Below are 27,056 nucleotides of genomic sequence, written 5' to 3'. Positions count from 1 at the left end.
CCCGCCGCCGCCGTCACTTCCCGCCCGCGCGTCACTTCCGTGCCGCGCAATTCCCTCAGGGAAAGCTCGGTGCCCGACGCTTCGCTCGTTTGCGTGGGATGCAGGCGTTGTTCAAGTGTAGGTGTAAAGTTCATCTTCATTCAGCCGCTGCAGTGCACGGTCCATCCCTGAGGCGACACCCAGCTCAGGCCGTATCGCAGCTGTGACCATTTAAGCACCTGGTCGGTTTTTCTAAGGTACATCCTTTATATCCAATTCCAGCATGCAGTGTAGTTATTTGTAGGTTAACCTTCATGTTTCGCTTTCATCTTCTAATCCTTTAGAAACTTCCGCTGTGAGGGAGTTTTGCAGAATGTTTGAAGCTATTTTCATCTGATTTTTAGTGTCTTTCCCGCTTCCTCCTTTGTCCCCTCTCCTATGTACTGTCTGTCTGGGAATGTGTCTAATCCATATTTCATGCTGATTTTCTGAGAACTATTCAGAATGCAACAAGAATGAAGACGGAAATAAAGGTCCGCAAGAAACGTCAGTCCCTACTATCTCACAAAAGGAAACTTAACAAATGAATAAAGAAACTCTACAAATTATCCCGCAGTTACAATTAATGCTGATGTTTGCTCTCCTGACACGGACCAATTCTTCCTGTAATTGCCAGACCCAACGATGTGGCCAGCAAGAGCTGAGAAGTGCACTCAGCTCTATGCTACACAGAGCATGCTGTTCCTCTGCTGGTTTCTGAGTGCCAGACACTGGCATACTTTCATGATACAAGATGTTACTCTCCTTTTTTGGAATGTGGCATATATTGTGTACATGTCAATGACATTATGCAGGTCACACTGAAGACTGAGAAAGATGCATGAAGAGAAGGAAATGAAAGAGGTGTAGACTAATACAGAAAGAAACCATTTCCAGCTACTCACATTTCTCAGTGATAGAATATCCTAGAAATATGATGGAGCTTTTGAAATGTTAAAACCCTAAAATACCAAAAGTTGTTTATCTCCTTCGGGAATACATTACTAGTTATAGTGTCCTATCTATGGAAATGTTATGGGAAAAAAAAGGTCAGTAGCTGTCTCATGCTACTGTACACTGCTTTGGTATTGTTGGCTGTAATGAATACAGTAGAAGTCTCTGCACAGTAACAAAATCACTTCCTCCTGGATGTGATCTGATGAGGTTTGTAGGAGCCTGCACTCCATTTTTAGAACTGGTTGCTAAGATGAGCTGATCTTTACAAACATTAATGGCTATGAAGGTGTTCTGCTGTACACATGCACTGTTTCAAAACAAAAAAGTTGTGGTTTTGCAGAATGCTCCATGCCTTTCTTCTTCTCTGTGCATGCTGTGGTTTCAGCTCTCTGAGCCTTGTATCCAGCCCATGTTCCTGTTAAGGTAAGTATCAGACCAAATTCTTGCTGGTCTAATGGTGACTAATGAGTTTGTGGAAGTGCCATCAACTCTGATCCATTATCCAGATATTATCCTTCATATTTATGAAGCCAATTGTTATCTCATCCTGTTTTTATTTAACTGATTATCCCTGAGTAACTTCTCTTTACTGAGGTGCATTCAATCTTTTTAATTGCTTCTATTGTTGAGGTAATTTTGAATTCAATTCCTGTCCTCCAGCCTACTTGTATCTACTTCCAGTGTCAGGTGGTTGTGCAATAAGTAGACATGCTCTGCCACTTTTGCTTATCCGTTTATGGCATTATAAAGTATTTATAAAACACTAACAAATAATGATAAAATTTCACACCCATTTGGGAATTGTGTTACACTGACATATATTCAAGTCTAGACTACTCCATTTAGCAAAAAACTGCTACTTATTTTGTGTTGGTAGAAATGACTGAAAAAGTTACACTGAATTAGGCCCAAACTGCTTAATTTAGCACTGTTCTCTCACTTCAATTGTTCTTCACATAACAAAACTCAAACTACATTGTGCCCTATTAGATGCTAAATAAATTCATAAATTAAAAACACCAAATGGACCAAATAGACGAAATGAGAAAGAAATTTATCTCTTAACTCAAAACAGATTAGTAGAAAAACAGAAAATATAAGAATATTTTGTAATAGAAAAACAGATGTTAGCATGGACTAACATCACACTTCTTATTTCGTGTCCTTTTTCCCTATGCTTTCAATGAAGTACCTAGATCTACCTCTTTCGAAATATCTTTACACATTGTTACCTCAGTTTTGGAGCCTATTTTGAACAACTGACAGTATCCCAACACCCAGGGACCGTGGCTGCGCTTGCTTTTCTACCTCTGCCTTAAGCTATGTCCCCACCAGAAGGCAAATCTGACTTAATGAGTGTATTGCAAAACACCACACCCCTGAACCTGTACAAACTCACTGCAGCAGCTGCGCTTCTGTTTAAAAAGCTACTGGAAGTAAATAAGTAGCAGCAGAGTCTCTATTAGGCGAGTACTGCTTGTCATTAGTAAGCCCACAAGCATCCAGCCAAAACAGAGCCTTCATAAACACTCTGCCACAGGCTGTGGATAATTTGCCCGGCATGTGGTACGATTTCACACTTCGTCTAGATCAAGTTGCACTGCCATTTGACCCAGCTTTGGACATGTCCTTTGTGATGGACATGAAGCCTTGATGTTGGAGCTGCTTGCCTCTGCACCACAAAATCGTACCTGGATGTGACCATTGACAGGAATTTTCAAAGAGATTCTGTAACTCCTTTGCTTTTGAATGGCATCGTATTTCATTCTACTTTGTCAGCAAGAATAAGTGACTTGCACACAAAAGTTTAAAAAATGATAAAAACATTTCTAGTTCCCATACATGGAATAAACTTAGTTTCTTAAATATCCTGAACTAAACTTTGCTCTGGCTTCCTCGAGCAGTATCCAACATTGCTGGAAGAAAACCAGCAGGATTGGAGCAGAATTAGAGAAGCTTTTTGAACTGAACTTCATTTTGCTGAAAAATGTGGATGGGTCACGAGAGGATTTTAAGACCTTGCACTGGATTTGTCAAATTGCTGGGAATGAAAATGATTTCTGCTTTTAAAAATTCCTCTAATCAACATGTTTTGTTCTAGAAATGTCACGAACTACCAAAATTAGAGTCTATATTCTTAATTCAAAATATTCTATTTACAGCTATTCAGACTTGACATTAGGAAGCATTTCTTTATGAGAGGATGATCAAACACTGAGCAGGCTCCCTGGAGAGGTGGTCAATGCTCCAGGCAACCTGTCAGTGTTTTAGAGGTGTTTGGACAATGCCCTTAACAACAGCCTTTAACTTTTGGTCGGCCCTGAGGTGATCAGGCAGTTGGACCACGTAATAGTCTGGTGTAGTTTATTCTATTCTATTCTATTCTATTCTATTCTATTCTATTCTATTCTATTCTATTCTATTCTATTCTATTTTACAAATTCAATGTGTTAATTTGTGTTGCAAAAGGTAAGATTTGGTCTCTTTACATTTCTTCCCCCAAGTCCCACTTGGTCTGGAGATCAGGCAATACTGGCTTCTCACCACATTCAGAGAATGCTTTTCAACAGAAATGTCTGTGTATATGCCTTAAAATACATCATGAGAAGAGAGGGTGGAGTGCAGCTTTATACTGTAGTGCATCTAGCCTTGTATTTACTCCTTAACACTGCCCCCTTAGTGAGGCAAGAGCAAATCTCTAGTAATTACACAGTTCAGTGATGTTATTTGTTCTACCACTGAGCTGAATTTGATCCACTCAAGGGCAGTACAGCTCTAATGACATGATATCTCTTGGCTTTACTGTTACAAACCAAAGCATCAAAGAAGTGTGAATTTGTAATGCTTTGAATAAAAAAGGCCATATTTCAATAGTCTCAGTGTTCACTGACTTCCAGACTTAACTCTACAGGCACTGAGATCAGAAAATATGAATAATTTTCCTGTTTTCCTTGTGTTTTTAAAACAAGATAATAAATTAGACTACCAGTTTTATGTTACAGTCAGAATCTGTGTCATTGCTTGCAAAACCCATTCAGTTTTATGTTTAAATGTGGTACTTGTGCACATGTCCTGTGGTGGTCTCAGAGCTGGTTTGTTTGCACTGACTGGCAATAAAGGACACTGCTACTGTGCAGAATGTGACCGGATATGGCAGCTTTGTACACTGAAAACCTCCTGTGTCTGAAGTCTCTGTGTTCCAGAAAACTCATCCTTATCTATTACCTGACATACTCAGTACTTTTGTTTTCAGTATTATTTAATGTTTCCTGGCTACCTCCATATCGAAATAGATGGAGTATTTTGCACCAGCATGTTATTTGCATAAAATATTTTAAAATATAGCCCTGAATTTATTGTTTATCTTCTTGTTATTCCAGAAGATGGCTTGTAGTTAAATCTTAGAGAAAGGAGTTATTCTGTTTTTCATTTTTCCTGGATCCTAGGAAATACAGAGAGAAATTTACGAAGAAAAACCTACATATGCAGAAAAAAGAAGTGGACATATGGACTATTCATCATTGGAATAATTTCCCCAGGGAAGTGGTGGATTTCCCAACATTGCACACTTTTAACGGTGCTGGGCCATCCTGTCTAGACTGTGCTTTTGCCAAGAAAGTTTGAACCAGATGGTCCTTAAGGTCCCTTCCAACCTGGTGTTCTATGATCCTATGATGTAAATTGCAAGTCCACCTCCTACAGCTCCCAGCACAAGTTATTTACTCGATTTCTAAGGGCTAAATGAAGGCTCTGCTGAAATAATGGCAACATTCTGAGACATGGTTCCAAAACAGGGTAATAATCATCATAAAGCAAGGAGAGGTTTGAAATTTTACATTTTTTCAAGTTAACAGTATTTCTACTTAATATAACTGGACATTTGGTCTGGTAGGATTTAGTTACATACCGTTAGGAGGTATTGTGTACAATAACAATGTTTAAAAGTCAAAAGTAAAAAAAAAGTAGAGTGTACAGTAATACAGTGCTTATTTACAAAAATAGTGTCCTGAACAGGTCAGTATAAAAACAGAAGTAACTGTGTTTTGTATAGCTATATCGACAGCAAAAATATGTTGCTTTTCATAATCCAATGGGCTTAATTTTAATTTTTACTTTTACTTGACATATCATTATGCCAGCCAAGGTGGCTAAGTATGAAAACAGTAAGTTGGAACGTGTAATTCCACAGAGCCATTAGATTGTCAAGGAAATAGCTGTAGACAGGATCCCCACCTTATTTATTTTAAAGCATATGTGACTGCATTTTAAAATTTCAGCACATTGTTGAAAGGAGGCACAAATACCAAGTACATCTTTGTACATCACTTTATAGTATTCACCGTGAAATGGTTGCTCCAGCTCTGCATATATTTCTGAAAGCAAGCTAGGAACTACTGGGATCTGTATTTTTTAAAATGGTACCAGTATGGGCAAACTAAGGCTTGTATATATAATGCACAATATCTACTCACTAACATGAGATGATGATTCAATGGAATTCAATGGTTTCAATGGAATTATTAACCTATATAGCCAATAGAACATGGATTGTAAACACTCAGCAATATACTCCCCTGCTTAACAGCTAAACTTCTCAAACAATAGAAATTGCAAGTAAAACAAAAGATAATTTAAAATTAGTCCTCATGCTTTCAATACAAACCCAGTCTCTTTGAGTCAAATAAGTATAAACTGGTTTTTTTAGCTTTCCCTTCAGTAAGTATGAGAATACATGTTCTTTTGAAAAAATAATGATATTGTTATCCAAAACTATTACTAAGAACAAGAGAATGAAGTCTTTAGAATTTCTTTCGCAGAAAACAAAAATATTTAAGACAGGTAGGATTTAATTTGGGTGATATTGACCAAAGATCATTGCATATATGTAGCTCAGCACTAAAGTAATTCCTGCTTCCCTCTGAAACTCTGTCAAAAAGTCTTCTTTACAGACTGTGTGTGTGTTGCTGCTGAAGGTTGTGTAGCAAGCAGTAGAAATGCCTCATTCCACTGCTGCTAATGGGAAGGTGGGACTTGGATTAGGTGGAAGATGAAAACACAAACCAACCCTGCCTGCCTCACTTTCTGTGGTTTGGGATTTTCACTGCACTTACACTTCACAGCAATGAAATGCAAAATTCTCAAATAGGTATTATTAAGAAATGTTTTCAGAAATTGATCTCTGAGCAAAGAGAAGACATATGCTACCATTCCAGACATAAATCATTGGAGGGAACTACCTGGATTGTTTGTGAGAGAAGGACTTATTTAAACAAGTACATTTATAAAGCATTGTTTACCCCAAGGAACCTTCTACACATGAATGTCAGAGGAAACTGTAGAAGGTCATATATCTCAGCTCTGTGAACCAGTTGTCTTCAGTGACAGGGGATGTTTTGTATAAATAAGGCTTAATCCTGCTCTGTGGCACGCTTACCTAATGCTGACTCATTTGCAAGGGCCACCTTCTATATGAAAAAGAGTCCAAAATGTATGTTTTATGATGAAGAAAACATCAATTTTTTTTTTCACATTTTGTCTCCCTTAAAGGACTGACTCACTTACCAAATCCCACATACACTCAGGGTAGTCAGGTTTGGAATTGAAGTTCCATTTCTAAGCAAAGCTCCATTAAGCTTGTTTGTTAACAAATGCAATTTTCTATTCCATTTCTTCAAAATATCTTCTTTGTCATATTCTTGCCTCTTTAAATATGCTTATTTATAGGCTGGCTACACAGACTCCCCTTTCACCTAGTTAACAGACTGCAACATACGGGATGCTGCCTTCACCTCCCATTGCGAGCATCAGGAAATCGAGCAGCACCTCGGCTGTATTTACACAGGCAGGCTGGGGCTCTCCTGCTCTCACACTCCAGTCTTACGCCCCACTCTGCCACATGGCACTGCACACTTGGGATCTGTTGAACTCTCCTGTGAGAGGAACATAAGGAGTCCTTGGAGGTTGCTCATGGAAGCAATATCAAACCAGGCTCAAACCCCATGGCCCTGGGAGTGCGTGAACAGGCCTGTATGTTGTACCAGTTGCATGTTCCTGGGTGTTGCTGAAGTAGTAGCAACTCCATGGACACATCCTGTCTCCTGCGCTCCAAAGTGTTACACCTGGTACTCCTGTAACCTGCTTTACACATGCGACAGAAACTGGTCCCCAGTTTTGCGTGATCCAGTTTACCTTTCAGCTTTAACTGCAGTTACTTCATCGTGTCTGTGGAACCCAGTGTTGAGCACATATGCACTTACGTCTTGAACTCCTCCAGGAAATCAAGTTTCTTATGGCCTTGTTCCAGGAAAACAGGTTTCTTACTCCCTTATAATACGAACTCGGCTCCTTGTACAAGAAAGTACTTAACACTTTAAAAAAGCTTTTCCTGTGATCTCATTACTGTGCACACTGTGTTATGTGTTAATGGAAACCTCATCAATTACCGGCTGTTCAGCTACATCCTGTGTAACGCAGGGTCACCCTATAGAGCTTATATGGAATTATGAACAAAAGGCCTATTCTCTCCCACATAAGCACAAACCCAAATTAATTTTGAGTCAGACTTGGCAGCATTTCAAATTTCTGCTGCCCATGTAGTTAAAAAGAATGACACTGATGAATAAAATTATTTTATAAGAGCGCTGACTTACATCCTAAAAATGTTGACTCATTTCGGCACCCATTCCATGGCTCATTTTGCACATGGAAGTCTCCTTTGTGTGAAGCCTTGCTTCCTCTCCTAGTTCTGACTTCAGCCTGGTGTTTGATCTCACCCTAAGTGCCACTAAGTCACGTGTGTAAGTTTTTCCATTTATTCCAGCACTTGATCTATTTGCCCCAGCGTAGCTGATTATACGAAGAAAAAGTAGTATGCTATTAGCTAGATAGTATGAAAATAATTTCATTGTTGTGCCTGGTTGTTTGACTACATTTTCTCTGCTTTGTACTTCTTTCTTGGTGGAATTTCTCACATATCTCATTGCCTGAAGTCAGCCCTTGCTCTGAGCTGTCCCATCTGTGCTGCTGCTTGACACCAACTTGAGGGAATGCAGGAGAGAATACCTTGGATAGGGCTATCAGGGGCAGTAAGACAGGACTGAGTCAGGCCTTCACTTGTCACTAGTATTTTAACTGAATTCCACCGACAGCTGGAAGTGCTCAGCTTTTCTAAAATCTCTGCTGACAGCACACTGCATGAGCGACTCAAAAATAAAGGTAAGCAGCTTTACTGAACACAGGAAGAGGCTAATCAGTGAATTTTCCTATTGATTCAAATGGCAGCAGAATTAGACTGATTCTCCAGCTGAATTTTAAATGCTGGGTATTAAATATTTTTGCAATGCAGGACTACTGTTTTTGCATGGTTAACCCACACATCAGATATTTTCACCTATTCACATGAATCACTCATTGAAAATTAGTCCTCTAATAACCTGTACCCTCACACGATGCAAAATCAGAACCAGCCACAGGGAAGAACTATCAAGTGCTTTTAGAAAGCTATTAGGATGAAGGAAGCTCTTGAGTAAGTTTCCTTTCAAGCCTTGCATATTATGAATAACCCACACTGCTCTGTATTATGTGAATATTTACAATTTCCATTGCTTAGATAACCTAAGGAATCTATGCACGGAAATACGGGGGAGCAGGGGGTGTTGGAGTGGTCAGATCCATTCATAACTATGAATTATTCATTATTCTTTGTTTTATCAACAGTTTGGTGTTGGGACTGTAAAATATCAGTAGAGAAAAAAACAGTCAACCCTGAGGAATTGTACAGAAACGAAAACCTATTCTGGCAGATGATTTCCTATGACTGCTTTCATGGAAGTTGCCAGTGCACAGCACAGATCTCCCAGCTTTGGTCATGAGTGTTGATGTATGGGACTGCTGTCAAAACCTCTGTTCACGAGAGGTACAAGCTGAATACTAAGTATTGAAGCTGTTTTGCAAAAGGAGGAATGGGCTTCACCTGGAGCCAGTTCACTCACTGTAATATCGTCTTAATGGACTATTCTCCCAACCAATCTCAAAAGACCAAAACAAGCCTTTGCTTTCCTATAAAAACACAGGCCTTGTTAAACACAGATTACTGACTTTAAGTCCCTCTGTGCTGCTGCAGGAGTATAATTAGCACAGTTTCCAAAGGTTTATTTTCCAGCATTTTTTGCCTTTTTTTCCCTGAAAAGCTGGATGCTGTAATTTCAGAATCCAAGTTATATGCAATGGCCAGACTGATTTTGAGGTTTCCTGTTTTCCTACGAAAACATAATTTTTCTTTCTTTTGCATTTGCAATTCAATTTGTGAATGAGTTTTCAACAGTTTTGTACAGCAGAGAAAACACTTTTTAAGGCAAGCAAATGCACTAAGAGCATTTCATATTTGGCATCTTTCTAAAGCTGTATCAGAGTAACAAGCTTCTGTTCTTGTTTCTAAATACGTGAAGGTAAAGTCTACCCTTAAAGCATAGTGCAGTTTCTTACTGTTATTTAAAGTGTGAGAATCCATCTTAAGTCCAAAAGAATCAAGGTTCTCAAAAACACAGTCTATAAACATAACTCTTGCTTTGTCTTTGCTCTTTCCAATAACTTTTGAGTGATTGTGACTACATGTGACAGAGGCAGCAGTCACAGAGATAATGAGCTTCCTACAAGTGTGATAAAAGCAGTCAAGCAGATCAGAGCGATTCTCTACATGGCACCTGTAAGTGCCAGAGCCGAAGGACAAACTGTGCATGTGCTCACACTGTTCAAACACCAGAGAAACCATATGGGGGAGACACTTGGAAATGCTCAAGCCAAGACAGAAGCTGCAAGCAAAGTGCAAAGCATACAGCCTGCAAAAAACCCTCTGTCAGCTCCAGGACTCCTTAGAACAGTGCCCCTCCTTTTTACAGTGAGTTTACTATCAATGTCTTGAATGGACACCAGACCGAGTCCCTAATTTGTAAATTGTAACAAAAGCATTATTTCCTGTAGCATTAACAGACCTCCTATCACGGGGAAAGCTCATTTATAGTTACTAAAACAAATGAAGGCTCGTTCTCATGATAAAAATCAAAATGTTCAAGAGTGAATCTGTACATGTGGATCCTTCCATTAAACCTGAACCCTGTCTTGGAAGTGAATAATTATAACATTGCTTTTTATTCTTCTTGGTGCTTCTTTTGGAATTCTAGTTACTTCCAAACCTTTTTCCCTGTTTAGCCTCTCCTCTTTTCCCCCACATCCTGCTGACTACCATTTTGCAAGCTCAAGCACAAATGCCTCTACCCTAGATAGGTAAAGAAAGTTCACTGCAGAGCCCACACACCTTGGGGAGGCGAATGCAATCAGAATACATGAGTAAATGCCAGGCTCAGAGCTTTGCCTGAAGCGCTTTGCAAGACTCATCACACTCATTTGTTCTCTTCCCCCTGTGCTGATCAGCAGAACCCTTTCTCTTCCAGGCTACAGAGGGCTGGAAAAAGAGCTTAGGTCAGGGAAAATGAAATATTTCTGGTACTTGATGTTTACTAGGCAATGAAGGAAACCTTAACCAGCTAGGCTGAGCATGCTTTTAACTGGTCCTTCCAAAGGATAAAAGCAACCAACTTGTCATGACAGAAACAGAATTTCAGACAATTTAAAAGTGGCCATAATGAGTTGCTTTCAGGCTAATGCCTTGCATATATTCAAATACTTTGAAAATAAATTAAACTCTTACCAGTCCTGATATTTTTTTTAAAGAATGCATATACATATCCGCAGAAGAAATCTCAGCAAGAAAGAACAATCTGTGAGTTTCTGTCCACAAAGAAGTGCAACAGACACTGTGATAGCATAGTTATCACGTTGCTGTAGAAACCCCAGCAGAGTATGCTTTAACTTTGTGAGAGATTAAAATACAAACTGTAGTGCTGCAATAAAGAATTAACCACAGATGAGCAGAACTAAGATGAATACAGGCAATCCCAAATACTATAGGACCTGCTTTCCGTAGCACTGGAGCTCTTTTGTTCTTACAAACAAAAGTTTAAACTGGCAAAGTTGCATTTTGCACCTTTTCAACAGCTTGGAGGCTGCTAAAGGAAGGGCTCTGTTCACTGGATATATGTGGGATTCTGCATGGAAAGCAGAAAGCACCCTTTTTTTTAGACTTTTGTCTCAACAAAAGGTAGTGGAAATACTGATGTGCTCACTCAGAAACCAGATTAAAACTCTGCAGACAAAAAAAAAATGGAGAGGCAAAAGGATCTTAAGAAGAGGTGAATCTACAGACTCATATTACAGACAAATTGCCCAATACACAGTATGTGTTTCATGAGGCAGAATTTGACGTCAAGAATGAACGGCATAGATTAAAACCAGCGGTAAAGTAAAATATAGTAACTACCCCAAATTAACAACCACACAGTATTAGACAAAGAAGCAGCAATAACTGACAGCCGTCTCGGTGGGACAAGGAAATCAGACATGATCAGGTCATGCAGACCTCTGCAGTGCTTGGAAATAAGCAGATTACTATTCAGAGCACATGGGGCTGGGATAATGCTAAACCCTCGAAGACATCACAGCGTTTGGTTCCAGCCCCTTTGTTCCCCGCTGACACGCCTGGGGATCTCACCATCCCTGTGCCGCCCCAGCCGGCCCTGCGGGCCCGTTATGTCCCTCTCGCCCCGAAGCTACGCTCCCCAGGCCAGGCTCTGCCCGGGCTCCTTCTGCTCTTCGTGAGGGCGTAGGAGGTCGGGGGAGCCACAAGTACGGGGCGAGGGCAGAGAAGGTGGCTCCAGGGGAGCCCCAATGCGAGAGACAAGTGAGGTGGGGTGAACCTGCGGGAGCTCGGCAGGACCGCGGGCAGCGCAGAACCCGGGGGCGGCCGGGGAGGGCGAGGGACGGCATCGGCGTGGCAGCCCTGGTGCTGGCGGGGGAGCCCCGGGGTCGGGCTCGGGGGCGCATCCCCCTGTAAGCCCCGCGCCGAGGCTGCCCGAGGGGCCGTGGCCGTGGCCGGGCGGTCGCTCCGCTCCGCTCCGCTCCCCGCTGCGCTGGGCAGGCTGCGGCAGGTAGGGAGCCGGCAGCGCCGGTGCTGCGGCCTCTCCGCGCCGCCCGCCCTGCCCCCGCGGGCCGGGCAGCCGGGGGCGGGCGGCAGGGGTGTGCGGCGAGGGGGATTAGCGGGACGCCGCGGCTCCGCCTTCCCCCCTCGCACCCCGGGCGCGATGAGAGGGGGAGATGGACCCGAGCCGGCGGGACTGGCACCATGACATTCGCCGGCTTCGTGGTGGCGGCTGGTGATAGGGGCGATCCCCGGAGCCCGCGGGCCGGCGCAGGTCTTCGCCAGCCTCCCGGCCTCCCGCCCCCCGCAGCCCCCCGCCGGCTGCCCCGCCGGGGGCTTCCCCGCGGGCCCAGCGCCCCTGGGCACCCGTGGCGCCCGCTCTGCCGCGGCGGGGGCAGCGGGCCGGGCGCCGCGGGGCCGCCGCAGCTCCTGCGCCCTGCCCGGCGGCGAGGGGCGGCCCGGCTGCGCCCCCGGGGTCGGCCGGGGCCCGGCGGAGCGCGGCCGCGCTGACTGCGAGCGAGGTAAGCGGGGAGGGGGCGAGCCCGGGGCGCGGGGTGGCGGCGGAGCGGGAGAGTGCGCGGGGCTGCGGGGCGCGGGGGAGACAGACACTGAGACAGCCTTGGCCGGGCGGCCGCCGTTCTCCCATCCCATACCCGGTTCCCGGTCGCTGGAGGGAACGGGGAACGAGGGGACGGACACTGTCTGCCAAAGTGACCGCCAGTGCTGTTCGGAGAGTTAAACTCGTGCATCAGTGGATGCAGCGGAAAGACGAAGGTCCCGCCTGAGTTTATTCCGCCGCTCTTCTAATACTGGGTAGGTGAACCGCGTTTCAAAGCTGTGCCGTAAGCGTTCAGTAGGCTCAGTTTGCCAAGGCTGGCTGGCATTCCTTTTTTGTAACCGGGTTCACTTCTCCGGGAAGCACTTGGTCTACAAAAGTGAACTGGCACTGGGAAGGATGCCTTGCTCCAAAGATGAACTGTTTACACAGTATGTCTTTCTTTTACCCCCCACATCTTAGGATAATGGGGTTCACAGGTTAGTGCTGGTGCTCAACAACATCCGTGAGCTGAGCCAAGAGACCTGTGCTCCCCTCACACACTCCCAGCTGAACTTCCACTGACTTCAGTGGAAGTTTTCAGTTTGTAAGGACTGAACAGCAATTTCAGCATTCAGCCCTTGATCAGCTTTACATTTCATCAGTGTTGGCATCAAATTTATTGATGTACAGTCTGGTTTTGAATGACTTCACATTTTTTCCTGCATTGCTCTGGTATTATCTCCTACCTAAGATTTCTGTCCTATCTATAGCTGTACTAAACATGATCAACTGTAATTGTTGAAATGAAAATTAAAATTCCCCACTTTATTGTCCTTCCTTTTACATCTTTTGTAATAGCACAAGGCCAGCAATGAAGTTGATCATTAATATTATTATTTTGTCTGTCATGAAAGCTGACTTTGGGTTGTGAGCGGTTTCTTTTATTAATTTACTTTCAGATGACTGAAAAGGATTGTTATCCTTCTCTTCCAACAGTAGCCATAGAAGGTGTGTGAAAAAAAGAAAGCTAATTTGAACAACATGATAATTATACATATTGGTATAAAATACCACATGAAGAGGATATGGAAGCACCAAGGTCTATATTGATCATTTACACATTTTAAAACAACGCAGCTTCCAAAGCTGTGTTCCAAGTCCAATGTACTCCTTCAAGAAGACAGAATGACGTTATGAAGTACAGATGTTTCCCTGGAAAGAATACCAGGCAGCTGATGGCATGGAGGAGAAAAAAGATAACTAGACACATGAAGAAAAACCCAGAAGACTTCATGCCCTTTAACTGGTCTCACTTTTAGAAAGGGTGCCACAGTTGCTTCTCTAATTTAGCCCAACATATTAATAGGTTTTTTTAGAATTCTTCAGTCTGGTTCCCAAAATACTTTATGAGGATTTGGGCTAATACAGTAGTGAAGAACACAGCAGTTTATCGCTAAGAACCCAATCTTGCACTTAGTAAAGTAAGTTTCAGTATCCTGTGTAAGATCAGCATAAAGGGGATTTAAGCAAAAACCCACCAAAATACTGCATGAGTTGGGTTTAGCTGTGTTTCTTCAGTCTCTTCAGAATGCTGCTTTGTTCCCCCAGAAAAGGGAAATCCAGGTTGGCCCCTGCTAAGAGAGAGGACACAGCTACTGAACAATAGCCAATACTTTCTAACAGATCATGTGTTCCTGATGGACTCGGTGGTAAACTCCAGTGGCATCACCAGGGCCAATGTCTGTCCAGAAGCCTCCATGGGGGCAATAGGAAGCAATTAGAGAGGTAGTGAGATGGCTTACGGAACATGGACACAAATCAAACCATTTGCTCAGAAATAAACATTATTATAACATTCCCCCTGAAGTATGTTCCTTTCCTACAAGAAGCAAAGAGATGCCAGTGAGGCAATGTGATGATGTGGTTAAAGTGAGAGAGGGACAGACTACTCCGAGAGAAACTCACTGCACCTCTTGCTTTAGTAGCTGGGCTAAGGAAGCCTGTACTCAGTATTAGGCACCTGCCATAACTAAATACAATACCATATTCAAAGGCTTACTTGTGAATCTCTGGGGTTTTCTAGCTTAAAGATTAAGACTTATCTGCAGAGTTAATAGGCTAAACGTTGTGCATGTGTATATATTACACTGCTTTACATTTAAACAGTAACAATGAAAAAATGTTTAAAAAGTGCTTTTGCAATTACACTGTATGGTACCAGTCTAAAATCAGCTTCATAGTTTAAAACAATAGGTTTTGGTGTTTCATTTCCTTCCTTCTAAAAATATCTGGGTAACATTACTTATTCATGCCTTGAAAGCAAGTAAACCAAATACAAATATATATAAATTATCGTGATTAACCAAGGACATCACAGAGGCCAATAAGTGAATATGAGAGTACCCTCTACACAGAGCCAGTGTAAGTCCACCAGAGTTTAATATTTTAGTTACTGCTAGTAACAACTTACCTGTAGTGTACTCAGGCTCCAAGAACAAGGCCTAGCTCAGTACCTGGAAGCCACACGATGTTTGTGTGGCACATAGTTACAGTTTTCTGCACATGTTGTTCATGCTATGTTGTTACACATCTAATTTAAAGCACTTTGAGTCAAGTGGGTTAATTATTTTCTATTACAAAGAGGAAACAGAGAAAACAGGGTAAGTGGCTTTGTTAGAGGTCAGTGGTAGAACTGGAAATAAAAGTCAGAAAGGACGGACTTTAGAACCTTTCCATTAAAATTGCTTTTATCACTAGGTGATTCCACTAATGTCAATCAAATAAAGCTTCACTACACTTTTGTGAGAGAAGAATCAAGCCTCAGGCTCATAGTCTAAACACTAGATTATTCTCCCTTCCTGTTATACTATAGTCCAAGCAGTTGATGGAATGACTTTCAGGATTTTGGTTTTTTTAATAGCTTATGATTAGAACTTAAACATGAATGTCCATATTTTCCTTCTAAGAAGCAGCTCCTCTGGAACCATTCTTACCAGAGCTGCACAGTGTGAGACCCCTCATTTTCTCCAGCTCTGCCCACATAAGACAACTGCAGTCCTTCAGAGCCCATTACATTGATCAGTTTCAGTTTAGTTTCTCAGAGCCTTAAACCATTGATTGCTGACATGATGGATCTCAGTGCTGCAGAGGAACCAACGCAGCACATCACACACTCAGTGTATACAATATTTATGAAAGTTCTAATATAAGGATTCCTGAGTATGCAATACTGCTACTGATTCTCAAGATAGTTCTTAAAAAGTAGTTCTGATGGAGGTACCCTTTTTTCAAGGTTAAAATGCCAGGGGGAAATAATTACAACTTTAGACTAAGAGCAGTGCTCAGGACAGTGATAGACAACAGCATTCATTGTTCACAGTGAGCACCATACATAATATTGCTGAAGTCAACAGGATTCATTTCTTCAATTTTAGTCAGGCCTGATCTGGGAAGGGAAGGGAAGTTTCCATTGATTTGAACCAATGTTAGGTTTTACCTGTGCTACAGGTAGCTTTTTACAAGAACCTCATATAAACCAGTGAATTAGTTCCATTCTGAAGCTGGGATAGGCTCTTTTATATGTATTACGGATCATCCCCATGTATTCTGAAATACTACAAGTTACAGTGTGGTCCCCTGGGATATACAGCATGTGTCAATGGGAGACCCTCACACTTGATGTCAGCTTGGACTTACCTAATTGACTGCAAGGCAACAGAGATGAATTATCACTGCAGGGCCTTTCTGTAGCACTATCCCACACTGGAACACCGTGGAAATTAAGGCAGAAATAAAAATATTTGTTGTTTTTACATATTTCCGAAATTGAAATTACTTATTTTGCTTTGCTTTAAATCTGCCATTTCAGAGCACACAGCACCAGGGTGAAAGGCACAGGCAATTTCTACTCTGATTCCTCTTTTCCCAACCTACATTTACAGCCAAGTTGCAGACCTTTGGGCACAGGTGTTTACCGAGAAACTATGGCACACCTTTAGCCAACACCATAAACCCCACTGCTGCAGCACTTACACATACAGCAGAAGTGGAAGTGATTCCCATTCTATTTGCAATTCAGCCACACAGTAACAATGCTTATTCCCAGTGAAATGTAAAAAATAAAAGAGAGTTTGAAGTTACCCAGCATCTCATACATGAGAAAGAATAGGAAAAGAGGCCAGGCAAAACAGCACAACTCCTTTGAAGCTCTTCTGCGTTTTGGAGTTAATTAAAAGTTGGCTGTGTGGTTTTCCTCCCCCTGTTTTCCTGAGTGTCTCATCTTCAGCCTGAATGGCAGGTGTTCTGGAGCAAGTCTCAGCAGCACCCATTGGATACCCTTACTTCCTTGCATTTGCAAGTATTACTTAATCTCCTTTCAACAGTGATAGAAGATAGGAAAGACTTTGACTTGGGCAGATACCAGGACAACTAAAATTACCAGACTGTATGTAAACAACAGGAATTGACCATCAGTAACCTCAGCTAGAACACAATTACAATAAATGCATACATACTTTTTGAATGTTTACAAATGAAGGAATTTCTGTCAAGACAGCAGATTGTATTTTTTAATATAGGGCTGAATTAAGTCTGTCCTAAGAGCACAGTATGTGTCTAGAGCTGTCTCGTAGGCCTGCTTTGTGTCCCGTGCCCTTGTTTCTAACTATTGTGGGGTCATGTCACCTCTCCTCATCCTCCCTCTTCCTGACCAGTGCTGAGGAGGGCAGAGCCATGGGCAGGATCCTGGTGCTCCTGTCCCATGTTGTTGAGCTTTGTGTTGAGGCAATGTATGTTCGATAAGCACTTGAGGCAGAGGACTGACACTGTGTTGAGCTGGCGGAGAGGAGAAAGAGTAGATACTACTGCATTAGCCCTACTCCCAACAGGATTCGTTTTCTTCAGCAACTAAAATAGCTGAAAAATTATAGCTTAAAAAGATGAGATGCTACTCCAGAAACCTAGAGCCTCCAGTGCCTACACTTAGTCAGACCTGTTTTCTAAGAGGGAATGCAGACGCCCTTCTCCAGTTGTTGTGCACTAGGGGCAGCACAGAGGAAGCCCCTCAGACACGTGTTGGGGTGCTTGAGGTGTTACAATGGAACAGCAGTAGACTTGAGCAGTGAAAATAAGAATTAATCTGTATGCTTACAATCATGGTAAATATTAGGTTTCTTGCTGCCTATGAAGTGAAAAAGCATTTCCTGGTAATTTTACAATGCAAACACTGACTATCTTGCAACTAAAATATTAACGCATAAACAGATAGTTGGTAATACAGCATAAATACACACGATGGCAGATGATGCTGTTATCATGCAATTCCCTAGGATCAGTTTACACAGGAAACACGGAGCTGTGTTTCACTATGAAGTAAGGGTTTCATATACTGGAAAGAAAGTCTTGATGTTAAGGTTCTGTTCTATGAGGTAGGTTCTATGCAGCTAATGTATCTCTTGATCTGGTAGTGTAACTACCAGGTGTCTGAAAACCACAACATCTTGAGTAAACAACAAAGAAATAATTTTCTCATTAGTGTCCTTTGATTTGTTTGCTACGTAATTGTAACTTGGTCATATGACAGAGGTTGATACATACTTCAAAGTGCATATACCGTATATTTGGTTACGCCTATTAAATGGCAGGTTTAATATTACCTACTTGTAAAAAAAGGCTTTCTTTTTATTTCTTTCTAGATTAATTTACCAGGTGAAAATCCAGAATACTTAAAACTTGTTACAAAATTACCTTTAACAATTCTCTTGTGTGTTTCGCTGTGTGTACATGACTAAGTTCTTCCACCACTGTCATTGGGAAATCTGTAAATACAGAAAGAGGAGTCAGCTAAATTCTGCCATGGAGACCTTAGAAGAGAATTTTATTCTTCAAGTATTCCCTTATTCAAATATTTGAACAGAAGCATTGTGTAATGTGTACTCCGGAAACACTGTATTGATTTCAATAGGTGTCATGCATCACAGTAAGCAATCATGCACTAAAATAAACTTATTTTTGGAGATGACATCTTCAAACTTGCTTTCTGGTATGTCAGGAATCACTTTGCTATGACTGCAGTTGACGTTTCAAGTGAAAATAATCGTCTATACAAAAGTCTGGTGAAGAGCAGAAATAAACAGAATTCCAGACTCTGTCTGTGACATATACAGAAAAACACAAAGAGAAAAATGGTAAAGACAGATAAATGATGTGCAACATGTCTACAGTATAGTTATATTTGACTCAGTACTAATCCTCTCTTAGGAATAATAGCTCACTCTGTAACATGAGTTGAATAAATATTGTTTGTAATTTACTGCACAGTAAGTTACTGCTGAAGAAGTAAATAGGAGGCAAAAAGGAACACACCAAACCAAACATGAGGTTAATTAATTCCTCAAGTTATTTGGCAGTTGTTCAGCCTCGTGGTTTTATAAAATACACTGAACTACACCCAGGACAGAAGCTGAGAAGAAAAAGTGGATCTACCTATTATTATTATTTACACTAAGATGAACACCTATAAAATGAAATGCAGGCACAAACACTGACTATTTCCATCCCATTGCTAAACCCCCTGCAAACTGGGAGATGGTGTAGCTTCTAAGTAGATCACAGAACAGAGGCAGATGGATTAACTGGGATTTCAGGCAATACGAATTCATACAGCTGGGCTATCTTTAATAATTTAACAGAAATGTTTCATGTTGAATTACTGCACTGTCTTGATTCTGTCCTGTTACTGTGTAGTTATCCCTATGACCAGCTTTTTCCCACCTTTGCCGGTGGCACTTTGCTACCTTCAACACCAGATGCATATAACATCGCAAGTAAAATTACTGTAACGCAAAAATGCAAAATCTGCTAATTTTCGTGGATTTCTGTGCTCTGTAGCTCTCAAGAAGCACTTTTTCCCCTCCCCACTTCTTTTAGACAATTCCTTACAGTTTTTAGCTTGCTTTGTCTGAGAATTTGGTACTCTCATGAATTAATAGAACTACATCCAGTGTTTTTCTGTCTGAGAAAAGTATGAACAAATGCATTCTTTGGCTAAAATAAACTGCTGTCGTCTATGACATGCATAATGTAACATGGGTCAGAGCAAAAGCTATGCAATCCATGTGGTTATTTTCTGATTCCCTTAAGGTTAATGGAATTCTGTGAAAGATAAAAGTATAGCATATTTTATATATATATATATATATATATATATATATATATACACACATGCTATATATATGCATACATATATACATTTTGCTCATTTGGGTAGAGGAAATCACATTTAAATAATTATGTGTCTAGAAATACTTTCTCTTTGTTAGATCTTTAACTAAGTTGTAGCATAAGTTGTAGCATCAGAAGGATCAGAAATATGATGTAGTTTCAGTATGAGGAGCAAAATGCTTTCCTCATGTAAAAAAAAAAGGTTCTCTCAATTTGTATATCATTGTATGAGAATGTTAGGTGTGCCAGAATATTTCTTTGAAACAGCTTACTAACCCATGAAATAGGAACTCAGGGAAAATGAGGTTCAGAGTCTTTTGTGTGGGATGCATTACCTGAGCAAGAGTATCTTGGAGGCGTAATTGGTTTATTTTTAATTTCTGTTAACTAGGGTCAGTGAGACTCCGGGGAGGCAAGAATGAGTTTGAAGGTACAGTGGAGGTTTATTTGAATGGAATCTGGGGAACAATCTGTGGAAGCCATTGGGACAATAATGATGCGAGAGTTGTATGTCGACAGCTTGCACTTGGGTAAGTTTCAGTTTGAGTAAACATCATTCAACTCATTTTAATGATGTTTCAGTATAAAGGACAATCTATTTTGTAAATCCTGAGGGCTTTTTGTGTTTGGTGATTGCTTTTTCTGTTTGAAAGTGTTTGAATGCTGAAGTTGTTCTTCCCAGAATACTTTGCTTGCTTCAGCCGCATTACACTTCAAAGAGGAAATCAGTATTTCCGCAGAAAGCTGCATATGGCATCTGGATAGGAGCAGACCATGGCAAATGCTTTGCTTTCAAAGTGAAATGTGTGAACAGGTCAGCAAGCTTAGGCAAACACAAACTGTTCTACTGGACATATGGGAGATGTCCAAGAGGACAGAATTACATGGTCTGATCCTCATTGCACATAACTAAGTATCAATTAAGAACAGCTCCAGTGAGGTTATTGAATCTATAACAATCTAAATGTGGCCAGGATTAGACTCTACATGGGCTCCTAATCATAGGAAAATTCCTGATTCTCAGGAGCAAGGGGTTATCCTAGTAATCACTCATTCTAGCATGCCAAATAACACCTGGAACTTATCCTAAGTTTTTGGCAAATGACAACATTTTAGAGCTATAACCATACTGGACAAGTTGAAAGTCCCTGTACTGTCCTTGTTGATCACCACTTCCCACTGCTGCCAGAGTGGAGTTAATCAACAGCACCCTTTAGCATAATTTGGCTGGCTTTATTGCCTTTCTAAAATTTGTTTCACTCACATACCAAAACAGTGGTTTTGCTTGCTACAAGCTGTAAGGGGCTTTTATAGCAGACTTGCACTGTGACCTTCCTAATGATTATTCCACTTTTTAAGACTGCTAGCCAGAACTAAATCTGGGTTATAATGTTCAGTACTAATCTGGACACACCATGCCAACTTATAAAAATATGAGGATTAGATGAGATAGAAGTTCAGCCATCTGGAGGCTGTGATTTTGCTTATGACTTCAGCTGTCTATGTGCAGTGTCTCCTTCCTTCATTTTCAAGTAAGTCCTATCTGCTTTCCATACCCTGAACACTTCAGCTGAATGAGGCTGCTGTTAGCAAAAGGTAGTTCAGCGATGCGCGTGAATGGTTTGGTCTTTTCAACAGAAATGGCTCCAAGCTGAACCTAGGCCAAAAAAGCCCCAAGCAAACAGTAGCTGAAAGTTTGAATGATCTTGAATGTTTGGCAGAAATTTGGATCTCCGTACCACCAGGTGAACTCATGAGGTATTACTGGTGTTTTTCAGGTGCTCCATCTATCTGTTCCTTTGATATCACCATATTTGGGCTTTGTTTTAAATTTGTTGAGCTTTGCAAGGAAGAAAAGATGGCTCTATAAATGTTGCTGTAGATTCAGCATGAGGAGGAAAGGGAGCTGATTATAAAATGTTCTGGGTGGATGGGAATGGCTGAATAGAGAAAAATGGATGGGGGCCTGATCTACTGGAGTGTGAAGTGGTTTCGCTGTCCCATCATCACAGCCACAATACATGGCATTTATGGGCAAAGCATGGTATGTCTTCATGGAGTAAAGGACAGAGTAAGGGAGAAAGGCCTGGTGGCATTACATCTGCTGGAATTGTAACTGCAGTGGGCTGGTACTATAGATTCACCTACAAACTGCGGACTCTGTGTTGACTTTTGTAGTTAAGAAATGGGAAAGCAGGAATGTAGCTGGCTCTGCAGCAACACAGTCATTGTACTAAAATATCCCACAACAAAAGGGTGAGAACTGGGTCACATCTGTTACTTTTCTTTGTGCAGAAGACAATGCTGAACTGTATGAAAATGTGATGGATTTACACTACTGAAGAAAGCCCTTTCTTTTCTACTCCAAAATTTATATATGAGAAAATGTTCCCACTTCCCTTCCTCCCACTCTGATGCCCTCTCCTGATTATTCTTACAGGGAAAAAGGTACAGCAAAACACATACCCTTTTCTGGACTAGGCCTTATTCCTGTTTTCTGGAGTGAAGTGCGTTGTCGTGGTGATGAAGAAAATATACTGTTATGTGAAAAAGACACCGGGCAGGATGGGACATGTCCTCAAAAAATGGCAGCTGCTGTCACATGTAGCTCCTCCCTGGGTAAAAAAACCATATATTTTTCTTAAGTCCTTATTTTATTTAAGTAGAAGTAGCAAAAATTATTCATTATTAAATTAGAAAAAATGTTAAGATTTCTTGGAACAGATTATACAGATTGAGTCATTGCATCATTAACTGCTTCAAATTCCTCAAGCAGCACCTAGCTTAACAACTTTTTACCTTTCCATAATCAACAAACAAATTGTTTCTTTCAGGTGTAGGTTGTGAGAAAAAGTATCAAGAATCTCTGGCTGTAAAATAAGGATTGTTTCCCCACTTTTTTTTTTAATGTCAAAATTATATTATTAGGAAAGCAAGTATTCATATTTTTAAGATATTTGATATTATTTTAATCAACATGTTAACTAAATGAGCAGGCATGCCATCAGATTTAAGATAGTGCTGCCTCAAGGAGGGCTGGGTTGGCAGTGCTGGGGAGCTGGCAATGCCAATCTCTTCAGCTGAAACCAAAACGTGTGGCTGAAGCCAGTTCTGTGCTGCCTTTCTTCTCCTACTTATGTTTCTATCCAAAGAAGGCAGGTGCTTTTTTTTCCTAAATATCTATTATTAATGAGCAGGATTTTGACAAATGGTTTTTAAAAGAACATTTTGGTGTAAGAATGAGTAGAGGGAAGGGAGAACCAAAGCAAGAGAGTTTTGCCTAAAGAAACTGAAAACTATAAATGCTTTCACATTTTCAGGTTCTATTGCAACTAGCCCTTAAAAATATTTACACCACCCCTCCCCCCATATTTGATATCAGTGAAACACTAATATGAAATTGGAAAAATGCCCTCAGTATTGTTTTGGGATTTTTTTATAACCAAGAATTAGATTAAATAGTAGCATTAATTGGTTGGAAAGTTACACAAAAATTGCTCAAATTTGAATCACTCAGATGTTAGATATGGTGAAACTTTAAAATAACTTTGTTCACATTAGAGAAATTATGGGGTTTTATATGGCTTTAAACTGTTTCCATTATTATAGATTTATTCAGCAGTGATGCTTTCAAGACAGTTTCTTGGTGCACCAGAAGAGAGATACTGATTTTAAAAGACTAGAAGCCCGAAGGGAACAATACTTGCACAATTCAGTTCAAGTGAGATTTCACTGCTCTGACTGGATTTTCTAACGGAATGAGAAAACAGGAGGATGAATTTCTGTTTCTGTGTCTATGATATAATTTTTGCCTCTTACGTCAGATTTTACCCAACTTCGCTCTTATTGGTAGAAATGTAGCTCTGCTGACTGATTTAGTATTTGGCCTTACGGCACTAAGTGTCTGTGAATGCTCTGACACTTAGGTAATTCAAGATCAGTGTGGTCACTTGTATGTGTAAGGTTTTTCAGCTAGTGAGAGTGGAGCATAAGGGAACTCATTTCTAAGTTTACCTTCAGGTTTTCCATCTAACTAGAAAAAATAACATGTGGTTCTTGAGTGATGTCAGAGAAACCATTAAGCCATCTTGCTCTTTCTTTACTATCAGAATTATATTTTAGGAAGTGAATGATCTGTTCTATATCCTGTGGTTTGCTCACAGCCCCTGTCTTCACTCCGATCCGTCTGGCTGGTGGGAGCAATGCCCACGAAGGAAGAGTGGAAGTCTACCATGGTGGCCAGTGGGGCACAGTCTGTGATGACCAGTGGGACGATGCAGATGCTGAAGTTGTCTGTCGGCAGCTTGGCCTTGGGTTTGTTTTTCTACGTTCGTTATTCCAGCAGCAAAGCAGGAGTTATCAGGCACACAGCTGAAGCTAGGAGAAGCATAATTGTCAAAAAAATGCTCCTTTAAAATCGTATTGATACTTCAGAGCAGTAACTAAGTTTATTTATAGAGGTTCAGGTACAGTGACATTACTTTCAATTCCCTGGAACCAGTTTTCAGTATCATATGATAGGGCCAATTTTGTCTGTTTGTCTGGACAGATAAAGAATGTCTCAGATTAAATATTGACTTTGTAGTGAAAACTCACTACAACTTCTGTAAAGTTTCAATCAAAACCTGTAGGTAAAGAAATGGAATTTGCTTTGACTGTTCAAATCCTTATGATCCATTTTACTGCAGAGCCTGACAGCCTCCTTGCTTTGGCACAAGACCTCTGCTTTGTCAGGAAGGATATGTTTTCTGGCATGCCTGTGAGAATCTCTCTAGATTTGTTTAAATCACGAGTCTCTGAAGATTGTCTGTTTGCATTTACTGAGGTAGAGTTCTGTTTGTAGCTTTGATAGTTAAGCTTGTCAGTGATTCTGTCTGAACTAAGCATGGTCTGAAATCCAGCAGCAGAACAGGATTTTCTTGCTTCCCTTCACTTTCTTAACAGACGGGGTGATTTTGATATCACACAGAAGATAAGTATTCAGTATTTGTGGAAAGATGCTGCAGAAGTGGGAGACTAAGAGAACTGCTGGATCAGAGAGGATGGAGATGAGGACAGTTGGGATGGAAGGCCAGAGGGGTTGAAGAGGGAAGGAACTAGGAGCAAGAAGCAGAGAAGATGCTAGGTTGTATCCCATGCAGGAGAAGGGGATTATGTCCGAGACAGACTGGATGAGAAATAAGCAGGTAAATGCAGAGGAGACTGGAATGGAACTGTTCAATCTTCCTGGGACCATGATAAATTAAAAGAAGTGGTATTGAAGGCAGCAAGTTCTGTGGCATTAGTCCCCAGAGTGTACCTGTTTTGTAACTGAGGCCTTGGGCTGCCCATGCCACCCAAATTAGCTCAGAAGGATGAGAACCGTGGAGTGGTTAAAAAGCCTGTAGATCTCCTGCTGAGCCAACATGGGAACCAACACACTTCTCTGACATCCCATTTTTATTTTTCCCCAGCTTATTTTATGTTGTATTCCTATATTCCTGCACATTTTCAATTGGGAATACCTAATGGAAAGTCTGTCTTCTTGCCAGCTTTTCCTGGTTTTGAATTGGGCTGCTATTTGTAGGTTTGGGGAGTTACTAAACTCTGCTTTGCATTTCTGTATTCTAATGACAAGTGTAATGCTCTTAGCCTGCCTCCTTACTGATGACACTAAAACTTTTTATTACTTTTATTTAATCATCACAAACTGCAGTTCTGTGATGCTTCTAATTGGATTCATTTTTCTGAGTAAATAAATTGTATTAAGATGGTGCTAAAGCTGCTAAATCTTTTTGAAATATGTCTGGAGATTTACAGGATTTCTCAAGTAAGCAAGATGTTACAACAAACATGCTAATTAATATGAAGTGAAATCTTACCAACAGTGGCAGTAGACCAGTTCTGAAGTACTAAAAATAACCTAAATTTGCATACTGTTAATCCATCTGGAAACATGCCACAAACTGTAAAAGTAAAGCTTCTCAGTAAGTAGCTTCCCACACCCTTTCAACTTTTCTGTAGCATTCCTGTAAAACTCCAGAATATGAATCTGCCATTAATAGGTGGAAAATAATGGTAACTTCTTTTATTATTTGTTTTCCTAAATAATTTTTGCTTGACACAAATTCCCCTGGTTATAATGATGGGATGTGTTGTCTCTGCCTTAGTGCAACTCCAGAGACTTGTACTGGAGTATGGTATAAATTGTTTTCAGCATTCAGAGTAGTCCATCATTATCTCTTTGATTTCAGCCAGCTGCTTAATGAATAAGGTTTTTTTCCTTAACATTTTCTATACATTTCTGCCAGCATTTTTATCAGATACACTGGGAAAAGAAGATGCTTTTTTAGTTAATTCAACTAATGTTTTAGATAGGTAAATTAGTAGTCAAAATTTTCAATCTTGCCATTTCAAACTAGAGTGAATATATGAACAGATAAACTATTGAGTGGAAAGAAACCAAACCATGGCAAACATTTATATATGAAAGAAATGGTATTTTAAGTAGAATTGGAAAAATTCTGATAGATGGTAAAGGATTAAACAGTGCATAATTTCTGTAATTCTAAAACAACGGAGTGTTTTCAATCGATGTAGTTTTTTGTGCTCAAAATCCTTTCTGCTGACAGAGAACATACCCGTACAAGGCTAGCTTCATGTTCTTTTTCTGTTGCCCACTGGCAATATGACATTGTCAAGTCACTTAAGATCTCTTTGCTGTGGTTTTTACATCACTAAATGGGGAGCAATCACTTTTATCTGCTTCATGTGGGTATTTGAGATTTGATTAATGTGCTTTGAGGACAGCAGGTGAAAGTTACTGTAGAACTATATATTGGATTATTTTTACTACATATAGACATTAAGTGAATATTAAAATTAGAATCCTCATACCCAAGCTGTACATTTATAATCTCTCCTAGGAAAGTTATGCTTAAAAGTCAAAAGACACATAAAAGGAAAATCTTCAGCTCGCTAGCTCCTGACTGGGTGTTCCTCGCATTTCCACAGGGGTGTTGCCAAGGCGTGGAGCCAGGCTTACTTTGGAGAAGGCTCTGGCCCCGTGCTGCTGGATGAAGTGCGGTGCACGGGAAATGAACTCTCGATAGAACAGTGCCCAAAAAGCTCCTGGCGGGAACACAACTGTGGCCACAAAGAAGATGCTGGTGTTTCCTGCACACCTCTCACAGGTACTTCAGTCATCAATCATCACACAGGAAAACGGGACAAAAGCAGAGTTCACCGCTCTGGAAAGAGGACTTTTAAAGTTTGCAGAGGCGCAAAACCCAGACGGGATGCAGTAAATGC

At 40.8% G+C, this 27,056-nt stretch overlaps 1 protein-coding gene and 1 long non-coding RNA gene across 2 annotated transcripts in view; both read left to right on the top strand.

Annotated features, from left to right (window-relative positions):
• The first annotated feature begins 150 nt into the window (after window positions 1-150).
• Window positions 151-10,124, top strand: LOC104693666. The gene is made up of 2 exons (XR_752586.4): window positions 151-236; window positions 4,422-10,124. It is a non-coding gene; the product is annotated as an uncharacterized LOC104693666 (long non-coding RNA).
• A 1,959-nt stretch (window positions 10,125-12,083) lies between these two features.
• PRSS12 (serine protease 12) overlaps window positions 12,084-27,056 on the top strand; it is a 33,583-nt gene continuing 18,610 nt past the window's right edge. Inside the window, 8 exon segments of the mRNA XM_039550836.1 lie at window positions 12,084-12,238; window positions 12,240-12,353; window positions 12,355-12,400; window positions 12,403-12,528; window positions 20,158-20,296; window positions 22,207-22,385; window positions 23,930-24,080; window positions 26,760-26,938. Of these exon segments, the coding sequence (XP_039406770.1) occupies window positions 12,212-12,238; window positions 12,240-12,353; window positions 12,355-12,400; window positions 12,403-12,528; window positions 20,158-20,296; window positions 22,207-22,385; window positions 23,930-24,080; window positions 26,760-26,938 (961 nt within the window). The 5' untranslated portion in view covers window positions 12,084-12,211.

The sequence above is a fragment of the Corvus cornix genome, chromosome 4 (assembly GCF_000738735.6).
Source record: "Corvus cornix cornix isolate S_Up_H32 chromosome 4, ASM73873v5, whole genome shotgun sequence".
In the NCBI taxonomy this organism is placed as follows: domain Eukaryota; kingdom Metazoa; phylum Chordata; class Aves; order Passeriformes; family Corvidae; genus Corvus; species Corvus cornix.
This window is presented reverse-complemented; position numbering and strand designations above follow the sequence as displayed.